Source organism: Sminthopsis crassicaudata, chromosome 2 (assembly GCF_048593235.1).
Source record: "Sminthopsis crassicaudata isolate SCR6 chromosome 2, ASM4859323v1, whole genome shotgun sequence".
Classification (NCBI taxonomy): Eukaryota; Metazoa; Chordata; class Mammalia; order Dasyuromorphia; family Dasyuridae; genus Sminthopsis; species Sminthopsis crassicaudata.
Window position 1 is genome coordinate 256005333 of NC_133618.1, and position 12928 is coordinate 256018260.

General features: G+C 41.3%; 1 protein-coding gene across 13 annotated transcripts in view; it reads left to right on the top strand.

Annotated features, from left to right (window-relative positions):
* The first annotated feature begins 912 nt into the window (after positions 1-912).
* The window catches only part of MYT1 (myelin transcription factor 1), a 195430-nt gene continuing 183414 nt past the window's right edge, over positions 913-12928 (top strand). For 5 of the 13 annotated variants that reach the window (XM_074288936.1, XM_074288937.1, XM_074288939.1 and 2 more), the window contains exon 1: positions 6347-6854. In XM_074288936.1, coding sequence (XP_074145037.1) covers positions 6618-6854 — 237 coding nt within the window. In that variant the 5' untranslated portion in view covers positions 6347-6617. The other 8 variants (XM_074288943.1, XM_074288946.1, XM_074288948.1 and 5 more) reach the window with 4 other exon arrangements.

Below are 12928 nucleotides of genomic sequence, written 5' to 3' on the forward strand. Positions count from 1 at the left end.
GGACTTAGACACAGGGGGAAGGGTCAAACCTTAAACCCCTTAAAGACTCCTGTGAGGGAGGAAAGACCCCAGTATAATTCTTCCCTACCTCATTACAGAGACTCTCAGAAGTACCTGCTCTTTAAAGAGCAGATGTGTAGTATTTAAGAATAAATATTTAGGTTTGCCTAAAACATTCCTCTATCCTAACTCTTTCCCTACTATATTCTCCCAGTATCTCTATCCTGATATCACCCTATATTATAATACTTCGCTCACGGCTTCTCTATTTCCTCCTTATTCTTTTTTCTCCCTATTAACAATGTTTCCTTCACAGTCTCCCTAGGCCATCCTGATAATAAGAGTGTGACTTAGTGAAACCTATATCAGTAATATAAAGTCTTCCTTTACCCTCCTATCTTTCAGTCCCTTCTCGTATTCTCTCTGCTTCTCTACTCTCCCTTCCTGCTTCTTACTTCCTACTTTCAGCCCCATGTCAGTTGTCTCCTTCCCTCCGATTTGCCTCCAGACTCCAGTCACTTTCTCCTTTCTTCTTCTTGACTCCTGGCCCCTGCTCCCACCCCACCCCCCCTGCCCAGCCTCCTGTCTTTTGCTTCCTGCTTCCCTTTCTAACCTCCTGCACTTTGCTCCTTTCTTCCTGCTCCTTACTCATATACTGCTTTCTCCTATCCTTTACGCCTTCCCCCTTTCTCTTGCCTCCAGCTCCATGCCCCCTGCCCCTACCCCCTACCTCCTGCCTCTCATCCCAGGCCAGCTGTTTTTGTGTGTGCATGTGTGTGTTGGAGGAGGGGTTGGGGTGGATTTTCATTGTCTCTCTCAGTCTTTATTGTGTGGGTTCCTGAGCTGTAGGCCCTCATTGGCCAGGGGCCTGCTGCTTTGATCTGTAATTATCAGCTCCCTAGGCTCTCATTGGATGGGCTGGGACTCTCCAGACCTCTTAGGCACATAAGTTTTGCTCTTGGCAGCAACTTTTCCAGGAATAAAGTAAGTGGTGTCTGGGCTGTGGTTTGAGCAGAGGTGGCGCCTGAGCAAGCAAGAGAACAGAACAAGAATGAAGCTGTGTGGAGCTTTCCTGGGTTCGTAAAAGTTTCTCTAAGTTCTCTCAACTCTCTCCCCTCCCCTACAGCTGCTTCTTCTTTGGAACTCCCGTCTGTCCGGGGTCCATATTTCAGCTCATCTCAGCAAATAGATCAAATGAAATTAATTAGCTGAACTCAAGTCATGCTGCCTTCTAATTTTTGTAATGTCTTTTTCTGGAATAGAGAATATAGGTCCAGGTGCCAACCAACCTGGGGATGGTGGAGGTGGATACTCTCTTATTAGTTCCTCCACGATTGAAATTTGTATGATAAATACCAATTGGAAAATATATGTTTTGAAATCAGACTTTGTATAATGGTTTAAAACTTTCATTTTCTGGACTAATTTGTATATGTTTATAAATAACTTTGAGTCACATATCTATCTTTTCCACATCTCCCTCTATCCTGATACATTATAAACTGAGACCTGGTGTTTTATAGAAGCAACCAACCTGTGGGTTCAGGATTCAGATTCTATTATTTTCTGCTAGGATCATCCATCCATGTGCCCACAAACTTAGGGAACAACTCCAATTTTTGCTTTTGGCCTTCCAGAGCTTATTAATTCACTTATACCAGCTTGAAACCATTGCCAAGATACTGACAAGTATTAAGCTAAAGGCAATGACTGCAGTAGCTATAGGTGATTCAGTGAGTTTATTCCAGCAGAGTGGAGACAGCAGGACTGTTGTCACCAATCTCTGATTTGGTGCAATGAAGCTGCTGAAAAGATCAGATTGGTATTAATATACCTGTTTTTCCTCAAAATAGTTCGTGGTTTGGCAGAGAACAAATGTGATTGTGGTATCCAATTTTACTTTAGTGGTACATTAAGGAACAACTCATGGGATAAATATTGGGTATGTTTTGGTGTCAGTGAAAGAAAGCCACACAATATCACCAATTGTGTGTGCTTAGAAACGTTGACACCTTAGTTCCAAATGTATATCTTTGTATATGTGTCTCTATCTTTGTGCACATATGTATGTGGGTAATGAGGCATTTCTCAGTGTGTGTATGTGTGTATTGTGGCTGAAAGTGAGAGACATTCACACAATTTTAGCCCAAAGGGCATAGTATGTTTTGGGGGGCAGGGTGAAATGGTTCACAGTAAGAGCTGTTCTTATTATATTACCTTGAAAGATTAGAGCATATCTCTCTGTCTGCATATGTGTAGGTGTATGTGGTGGAGTTTGCAATAAGATATGATTAGTCCAAATGTTAGCCCAAAGGGCTAGTGTGTGTGGTGTGACTCCTTGTAAGAGATTCAGTGAGAGACATTCATACAATGTTAGCCCAAAGGGTTAGTAAAAGTGGGTTTTTTTGTTTTGTTTTGTTTGCTCCATCTGCCAGGGGCCTGCTTGAGGCAGCTCCTCCCCAGCCCCTCAGCTGTTCCATATACAATATTAATGCTGACCATTTCTGTTGGGCACACAACAGCCCTAATTGTAGTCTGCAGCTTTAAGGCAGGCAGCCCATCTGCAGGGAAGCTTTCAAAAAGGAACAAGAAAAATCTTCACCCCCAGCTGGTCACCGGAGAAGTTGGTGCCAATTACAGATGCATAAAGTTTAGACTGAAATTACTTGAAAGAGTTTTTATAAAGCAAATGAACTGATACTTGGAATCACTGTGTGTAGATTTGCACAAGTAATTAAACTTTATTTAAAATTATCTTCCCAGCCCAGTGGTCATTATGCAGGTTTTCTTTCGACAAGTTTGCATCCTGGCGTGTGTGGTGGGACAATCCCCACCCCCATCCCCTGCTCACACAAAGCACTTATTTAAAAAGCACTATTATAGCTTCAAGTTTGAGTTGTTGCAAATCTTTCTTTTTTCACTATAGTGTTAGTCGGGCAACACTACTTTGTAAAATGACTGCTTTTAGATCTATCTATTTAAATCATAAAATGAAAAAGTCATACAATTCTTTCTAGAATCTCTTTATTACATTAAAATCTTTAAATAAATGACAAATTTCCACTAGTTTCATAGAATTACCTTATAACGTGAGACATGGTTTACAATTTAAAAACTAACGAACAGTAGTTCGTTTCTTCATGATATCACATTCCTTTAGTCATTTTTGTATTAGGATGTTTTATTATTTGGAAATGTTACATTCAGGGTGTTTTTTTTTTAATGCATTGGATTTTGAATTGGCCCATATCACATTATAAAGGTCGCTCGTATTTCAAGGCTGAAAGACTGGTTAACAGCTCTGGTCTCACGGTGTTTATCCGAACTTTTAAACTTCTGTAGACAGAACAAAGGGCCATAGAGAGCCAGCTCTGGAGGGAGCTGTCCACAGTGCTGACTAGCCAGACTGCGGTTCAGCTTTCAGGCTGCATCAGTTGGTTTTTCTCCTAGGTGGTCAATTCATGTAGGAATGGTTTCCAACTTTCTGAATGCACTGGCCAAGTTCACCTTTGTGCTGCCTTTTTAGGAGTTCTCTTGTATAGCTTTATTTCTTCTCTTGACAAATGGTATCAGTCAAAGAGATTGAGTTCAGACTTTCAAAGGTACTGGGTAATTGTTTAAGTAGCATTTATAGCACATTAGCAAAAACTTCAGGTACCTTCCTCAAATTCCATGTTTATTTGAATTTATTTGGAGATTTTGAATAAATTTTGAACTGCTTTTTAAAAAAACATTTTAAAATAAAGTAGACAAAGTGAAACAACATAGTTCTATCTCTAGCAAATGCATGCACCTTAAGTTGTCAATTGTTATGAACAGGAGGAAAAACATTCTTAAAATGTTTTAAATTATATAAATATTATTTCTGGCACCAGGAAAATAATTGTACCAAAAGCTATATTATATATAAATTCCTCCTCCCCAACATAAACACATGCATCCAGTTTTCCACTCCATCTGGTTTGTTGTTGTTCCTTAACTCTGACTATTACATATATGAATTAAATAGCATTCATGTAACATGGGGGCATTGTTAAGAGAATAAGGCTGATTCAGCACGGACCCTCCCTTTGATTCTATCTTCAATGCAGAACAATGGAAATGCTGGGTAGTGCTGGGCCTGCTGACTGGCGATAAGAGTTTAATAGAATTTCTGAATGCCAAAGGTTTAGGATGTAAAATATCCCTGCACTCACAGCATGTCCAGAGGAGATAGAAAATGGCTTTTCAGGAGTGCTCTCAGCTGAATATGTCCTTTTATGCTAATGGATATGAGCTCACGAAAGAGCCAAAAAATGGTAGACAGTCATTAAAATAGACATTGCAGGAGTTTCAAAATATTCTTATGTGGCTAATTAATATTTTATTGTAAGCCCAGCCATTGCAGCTCTGCATTTATGTCTTCCCTACCCAGTCTGATATCAGGTCCTACCTATATTTCATGCATTATTTTGCAAAGAAGCCACATCTATGAGTATTTGGATTGATGTGAAAATAGGGGTTTACAAATTGGAAGCAAAATTGATTCTTTCACTAATGTTTAGATTGAAGCAAGTTGAGGTAATAAGTAATACAGAGGGACATACTATGTGTAATGAATGAAAGGTGTTCATTTCAAATATATAACTTTAGAAGAATATTAATACTGCAATCTGTTTTCCTTCATGTTTATGATGTCTTGAGTTCTTCAATGCTAATTGAGTCAGAAGCATTTTATTTCCACATAATTTCACCAAGAAAGACAATTTAAACATGATTTTCAGTCTTCCCTCTCAATTTTGCATTTGGTTCTATTTAATTATGAAACTGTTCTGTAATTAATAACATTTATGCAGGCATTTGAAATTTTGCACCTTGTCATTCCAAGCATATTTCTTAAAATCCTGATTATGACCATAGAGAAATTGTATCTCTTCTCCTAAGGATAGACACTCCCACCTTTCAATAAGATAGCTTGGACTCTAATCACAATCATGGTTACTTTCACTGCCAACACTCTTATAAAGGCAACTTAGGGTGAAAAGTTTGACTAACAGCTTTTCTAAACCTTGAGTGAGGTTTGGAAATTGGAATAGCTGACTCTTGAGGGTCTTTTAACCTCAAACTCCTATGAATGTGAAGAAATCACAAACTTACATACAAGAAACCTGATGTTAGGATTTGATTATAGAATGGGTGAGAATTTTTATTGTACATTTTTTATGGATTTTTTTTCTTTGCTTTTTATTGATTAATCTATTTCAAGGGAATTAAACTAGACCAGGATAAAGTCAGATACAAAAAACAAAACAAACAAACAAACAAAAAACTAGAGAGTCCTCACTCCAGTTGAAAACAGTTTATTTGGGGACAGAATATTTTCTTTCTAGTAGAAAGCACTTTTGCTTCTTAGATAAAGTATACAGGCACTTTAACAACGAAAAGATTTATCAAAGTAAAGATATAATGAGAAGAAAGTCTCTTTCTTAACCTTTTACTTTAAGGATCTTTTTTGGTACTTTTTTTGCACTCAAAAAAAAAAAAAAATCCACAACATAGACCTTTTAAGTCACTGGCACTTGACTATGTAGATGAGCTAATATGCAATGCTACCAGCTTCATCTGTGCAATAAATTTTGTAGTCTGTTCTTTATGATGATAGGTCATATTCCTAACCACCAATAAATATTGTAAAGTACTTTCGCTGCAGCTACGCTAACCTAGGGCATCTGTCATTCCCGGGTTGCTGCTATTAGGAATTATTGGACTGTACCACTGGGAGGGAAGACAGAGGGGGATGAGGATGGCAGTTGTAACACACTCTGCCCTTTTGTGTATTTTGCATAAAAGAACCTCTGATCATTCTGCATATTAATTATGAATCTGCACGGGCAAATGCAGCCGCCTTCTGTTGACTTGTTCTCAGAAGAGAGGGGCTGATAGTCTTAGGAGGCCTCGATACTCCCCTCGATCCCCAAGTCAGCAGATCCATCTTTTTGATGCTATACTGTAAATTTATTTCACCTCGGAGAGTAAACAGATATATTGCAACCCCAAGGGTTCATGGGTAGTGTATTTACAAAGGCCGCCTCCGCCAGCCCTGTGCCGTTCCCTTTAATGAGAGCGGTCATTAAGTAAATGAGACATCCCCTTTAGCAGGCTTAGGAGTTCACACACTGAGGGGGAGCAGATATTTAATTGAAACCAACAAACAATCTTGCTCGCATGTGACTGGTGTAAGCGAAGTGGCTGCCCTCCAACTCCTCCCCCCACCTCCATCCACCCAGCCCCCCATGTAAATTTCATGATTGCTTTCCGTGATGTCATTTTGAAAGGGGAAAGACAATAGCTGTGGGGAAAGGTAAGTCAATATTATGTTCTTTCGCTGACAAAGGCAGATATCTAAGGCTAGAGCTTTCACCTTAGACTGATCAGGAAAAGGGCTTCCGAGAACACAGTTAATTTGTCAGATGAAGGCTTTCTTTGCAGGAAGAGCAGGTCTAGGGGTTGAATCTTTTAATTGCATTGGAGAACTGAGGGATTTGCTTCTTCTTCCTGGGTCTGTGTGGATTTTTTTCCTCCTCTTTCTCTCTTCCTCTTCCTCCCCCCTCCCTCTCTGAAATTCTAGTGGATATGTTATGCATCTGACGGAAAATACATTTAACAGGGGGGGAAAAGCTTTGTATCCAGCCAAGAAACTTTCTGAATATTTCTGGAAGAACAGCAGATATTATGTCTGTGGCCATAGGATTTGGTGGCTCTCTATCTGGAGGAAACCCTACTCCTTTGAACAGAAGATCTCTCTGAAGCAAGGGAAAAACAAGATTCACAGTTTGTCTCCCTGGAATATTTCATATGGTAACTTCCAGTCCAAGGTACTGAACAGTGGTGATCGCAGTAAGCTTTTGATCTCTTGGGTGCCTATTTCTAACCTAACAGAGGGCTTTAAGAAATGTATGGTGGGGGTGCTGGGGGGCACAGAACACCTAATGGAACACTGCTCAGGTTTTCCTTTCAGTCCATCAGGAATGGGGTTATTTATAGGGGTTGTTGTGAACAGATGGGAAAGGAAAAGTAGTTTTTCTCTTTTAAAAACTATAAACTAGGTTTTTCTCAAAGTTGAGTTTTGAGCTACATGAGTTCCCCTAGTTTGCTGTTCTCTGGGATGAGAGACTTAGAGGTGCTGCCTCCTTGGGCTACATTTGCTTTCCTTTTTTTATGAACAAGGAAAAGGACAAGAAAATGCATCTTCCCCCCAACCCCCAGGAGGAACTGTTTGTCATTGCCAACCTGTCCCTCCTGATGGCAGGAAATATATTCTAGCTTTTTCTTTATCACATTTAGGATTTCATTTTACATAGCACTACTACTAATTACCTGGGCTTGACCAAGAAAAAGTAAAGTTAGGAATTTAATTTCTGAAGACCAAAAAAAAAAATGCTTAGTGAGTTAAGTTGAAATGTTTGCTGACTGTGAGTTCAGGGAATGGTCCGCTTGACCACAATATTATCATAAGGTTCATTTGTATCATCATCACCACCTTCATCATTATCATCATCATCATCTTTTTCTTTTGGAGAAATATGTGAATATTTTGAGAGAGAGAGAGAGAGAGAGAGAGAGAGAGAGAGAGAGAGAGAGAGAGAGAGAAACCTCAGTTACTCTCTTGTCGTTGTGAGTGGTCTGAGTAAACAAAGGAGCCAATCGCAATGTACTGAAAACAAACCTTGGGAAATGCTTGGGCTGTCTGTGCTAGGCAAGCTGAGTAAAGCGCCTAGCCAGGAGAGTCACCAGGAAATGGCCTTTTGACTTCTTCTTTTTTGTAGATTGAAACAAATCCTTTTTTTGTTGTTGTTGTGACTGCAACCTTCTTTGGGTCTGTGGGCAAAAGTGTTCTGGCTGCCTCTTACTTTCCCCTTGCTTCTGTCTTGTGTAGGACAGCCAGCCATTTCTGAAGTGCTCAGACAGAACTTGTGGCAGTCCACAGTACCAAAGGACACAAACACATAGGTTGGGGCTACTCTCACTCTCCCATCTATTGTTGGCTGAACTCTGCCAGGATTCTCTTTACTCTGAGCTGCCGGCAGAAGCCACTTCAGCCACGGGCTCCTCACAGTCCCCATTCCCTCCCTCATTGGCTCCTCAGCTGCCATTATCAGCTTCTTCCATATGGCCACTTTAATTAATGGCAAACAAAAGAGCAGGAATACAGGGATCTCAGCTTCAGACGATTTGTCTATTCTGCTGTTATGGAAAGGAAGGCAGGCAGGACGAACTCTCCTTTGTCCAGTTATGTTGCGTTTATTGTTCCCTGGGCAGCAGGGATTGTGACTAAGAATACTTTGTTTGGAAAGAAAGAAAAGATGGCATCAAACAGACATTTCTTTCAACCACAACAATTCAACAAACATTTATTAAGTATAAGGCCCTGTGCATAATGAAGGGCATACACACACGAAAAATGATACAGTTCTTGACCTCAATGAGTTTACAATCTACTGGCACATAAATGAATAAGTTTAATATAAGGTGGAATGTGATAAACACAATGGAGAGATATAGGAAAATGCTATGAGAAATGTCAAAAGCATTAAGGAAAGATCAATTGCATCTCTGAGATGGCTGGCTAGATATCTAGGAAGGCTTCCTGGAAGAGGTGGCTCCAGAATTGGACCTATGAAAATATGGGTTGGGAAGATTCTGTTTCCAGCATGGCTGGGAGCATGTAATTGGAACTGTGCACGACAAAAAGGAGGAAGAGAAGGAAATAGATTATGTGGAGTTGATAAAAAGAGAAGAATGAAGTAAGCTTCTCATTAGCCTAGTGTCTACTATATGCTCAGATTTGTGCTAAGTGCTTTCCAATTATTATCTCATTTGGTCCTCTCAACAATCCTGGGAAGTAGGCACTATTATTATTATGCCCATTTTATAGATGAGAAAACTGGAGAATTTAAGTGACCTGTCCAAAGTCACACAGGTAGTAAGTTTCTGGGGCCAAATTTGAACTCAAGTCTTTCTGGCCCCAGGTTCAGCACTCTAACCATGAAACTACAGAGCTGCCCAGTTCTTGTTTCAGAAATCTTATATCTAGTCCCCAAGCCCATGATTTTTATATGGTCACTTCAGTTCTCATCTGACTGCTAGTGCCCCTATTTCTTTTATGACTTGTGTAGCTTTCCTTAGGACTACCTTGCATTATGAGGAGTGAAGAACATTCAGATTTTGACCCATTTAGAACCCTGCTAATGACAATTTCCACAGCAGCCACCTTTCTGGAAGGAAGGAAGGGGCCAAATGGGAACCATCAAAGTTTTAGTAGGGTCACAAAGAGGTGTCCAGGCTGGAAACCTCAAGTGCTTCTTCATTCTCTTGTTGTGGTTAGATTCAAGAGAGCTCCTGTCTTGAATCAGAAGACCTTTTTCGGTTCCAACATCTCTGTTATTTCCTCTTGAGACTTTAGCCTTTTTTTTTTCCAAGTTGGGTGTTACATTTTGGAGACTTTGTGGCTGCTATTATGTGAGATTTCCCACAACTTGGGGGCAAGGAAACTTGCTTTCCTGGTGAACCTGCTAGGATGTCAGGGCCAAGATTCCAGAATCACCAGAATCACACTATATGTGCAGAATTTCTGACCAACTAGGCACTGGCACCTCAGACTAAAGCAGCTGTTTTTAGCAACCATCTGACCACCTCTGAATGACCTGCAGGAAATACCTTCTGGGAAAGGAGTTGGGCTAAAGGATTTGTCCAATCATCAAAAATGTACTTGCAATAATGGGAGTATAGAAGCATTTCACAAGCTATTCCAAGGAGACTTTCCACACTTATCTGGGCAACACCTGGTAACCTTCTTCACTTAAGCCTGACTCTTAGGTTTTATTATAGGCTTAGGTGCAAGTATCCCAAATAGCCACTTTTTTATAGCTAGGCAGGTGGTCCAAACTGTGTGAAATCAAGTTATTTTATCCCAACACTGATCTCTGCCCCTGCTTAGCCTCTTCTCTTCAGCATCCTTCTTACTCCTCTCTGTCCTGCCTCAGGATGTGTTCTACTTTGTTGGATCTAAGATAAATGCAAACCTAGTTAGGCATTAGCTAGTCCAATAAGAATGACCAGGAAGGACTATGTTTAAAAGAATTGATTGATTAAAAAAAGAAAAAGCCTGGGAGGAGGTATGATAGTTATCTTCAAATATTTAAAAAGTAGTCATGTGTAAGAATAGCAAGACTCATTCTAGTTAGCCTCAGAGGATGTAACTAGGAGTAATGGAGTGGAAGTTGCTGAAAGACAGCTTCAATGGCATGAGGTGGGGAAGCTTTCCTAATAATTAGAACCAACTTAAAGTGGACGGGTTGCCTTGAGTGGCAGAGAGTCCCGGGCTCTGGGACATTTGCAAATTAGCTACCACCCTAGATGTTATGCTGCAAAGAGAATTCTAAAAGTTCCTTCCAATGCTGAGATTTAAATTTTTTAAAATGCTCCTGTTCCTAAAGTCAGGAGCTCCGATTTACCTTGGTGCTACTGTGTGTTTGCAGATAGTCACAAATTCTAATCAAATTGACTTTAGCCCGGGCTCTCTAAAGTCCCGACGGCAGGAGCTTTTCGATCAGCCTCCCGTGGTTAAGGTCCCCCTTCGCTTCTCTTCTTTTCCCTTCTTCCCTCACTCCCCCATCTTATTTTATGTATTCATGGCTGGGCTTTATAGCTTCCCTTAATGAGTTTGTGAAATGCTGATTTACATGGCTAATCACCGAGGCTGGAGCTGGAGGGGTGGAATGGGGGACAGGCAGGACCAGGTGACTTCTAGCTCGGAGCCAAGGGAAGTCATTATCCCAGCGAGTCAAACAGCTGGTTACTTAGGGCCCGGCTCTTAGGGAAGGAGGTGGGGGTGGGAAGAGGAGCTGAGAAATTACTCCACAGCTCATCTCTGAGGCGTGGACTGGAGTCTTCTGTGGAAAACGCACCTCTAAACGCCTATAGCATACAGTCCCTAAATGAGCAGTTAGAGGACAGAAGTTTTTGAGCCAATCACAGGACTTTGGGTGAAGGGGTCAGATACTTAGACCTAGGGCCACAACCCTGGAAAAGAGAAGCATTGAGAAGGGCAGATGAATCCAGACAAGGAACAAACTGCTTTCGGGCTACTTACCTTCGGCTCAACAAGGATAGCTCCCTGACTGACCGGCGCTGAGATTAGAGCGGCGTGATGCGGTGGGAGAAAGGAGAAAGGGGGGCATCGGCACGCTGATTCCTGAGACTGGGGTCTATGGGGCGCGACCCAAGGACCCGCGGAGGTTCTTTGTATGGGGTTAGGGACCGGTATTCGTTGCCCCCATTTCCCCGTCTCCCACCCTCAGCGGAAGTAAGGCTGCTCAATCGGGAGGTTCTTAGTGGACTAGATTCTGGCCCAAGAAAAAGTCAAGGCAGTCCCGGAGTTATTCCTGCCAACCACTGGATCGGGATCTGCTGAAACTCTGCGGGACGGCCATTTTATCCTGCTTCTAGATATACTAACCCTCTCTCTGCCGGGCTGCTATCCTCTGATCTGTCTCTAAGGACTGTCCTGGGACTTTCTCATCCCGTTTTGGGTTTTTCTTGTCACTCCCTTAGGATGGGTTTTAGGGTGGAGGTGAGGCGGGGAAGGGAAGAGGGGCCGCGTTGGAGAATCTTGATTAAAGAAGACCTCCCGGTGTAGTTCAAAGAGTTATATCGGGAGTTAAAGACACTAAGCTCGGATCTCGCTTTTGCCAATTGACCAGCGGTGTGACCCTGAGAAAGATGCTTAGTCTTAGTTTCCTTGACTGTAAAATGGAAGATTCTATCTCACAGAATCGTTGTGAGGGGGAAAATGGTTTGTGAGACTTTAAGCAGAACAGAGATGTGAATTATTAATTAATTACGAATATATCATTATAAAGTTCTTGGTTTGAGGGAATATAATGTAACTTCCTGCCCTCGATGCTCCTTTCTCTCCTTTTTCTGAGTCCCTCCCTTTCCTCCGGCTTTTCCTTTCCCTTCCCCTCTCTCAGGTGATCAGCGCCTCCTTGCTGCGAGTTGTTGCAGGGGTTGTTACCTGAGAGAGAACACGCATCTCTCATAAATGAACAGAAATGTGGTTTCTCAAAATGTAAATTTAAGGGAAATTATGTAATGTACATTTACAGGAAGATGATGAGTGGGAAATGGCATCATCAGGAGATAACTCAGTCCTAATAATGTCTTGTTTCCCAGAAAAGACTGAAATCAGTCATTGCTGGGTGACGACTCCATTCCTCTTGCAGGTCTTCACCCATTTCTCACAGGCATAGTGAAGTCAGTTGGCTCCAGAGATGGAGTTTGTGTAGACAATAAAGCAGCTGGAAGAGTCTCTGACTCTGAAGAACCAGAAACTAGTATACTCAAAGGGAGAAGCTGGCTTAAGCGTCCTTGCTCAAGGATCTGGCTATGGACTTTGTTTAATCCATGTCTAAGCAAGTACATCTAACTTAAATCTTTTTTTTTTCTAGAACCTCTAGAATGGCTATTTGCCTTGAAAGCAAAATGACTGAAATGTGGCTGTCTGACAACTCACCCTCCAAAGGATTGGGTATTTTGTTTGAATAAAACACCAAGTCCTGTCATTCCAGGCTTTTTATGCTTTTAGACCCCATTTATCTTTTCAGTCTTATCTCCCACTGCTTCCATACCAGTTTTATACACCGTGAGATCTTTGAGAGCAGTCGCTGATATTTGCTTTTCATTCTATTCCCCGGCTTTAACTTACTGTCTGGGACTTAAATGCTTGTTGACTGACTTGTTCCCCAACACACCCTGGAATTTCCTATTTCTTGGCAGAATTTCCTATTTCTGGGAGAATGTAAGTTGCCTGAGGATAGGAGCCATTTTTCATTTTGCCTTATCTCTTCAGTACTAAACATAATACACTCATATAGTAGATACCTAAGAA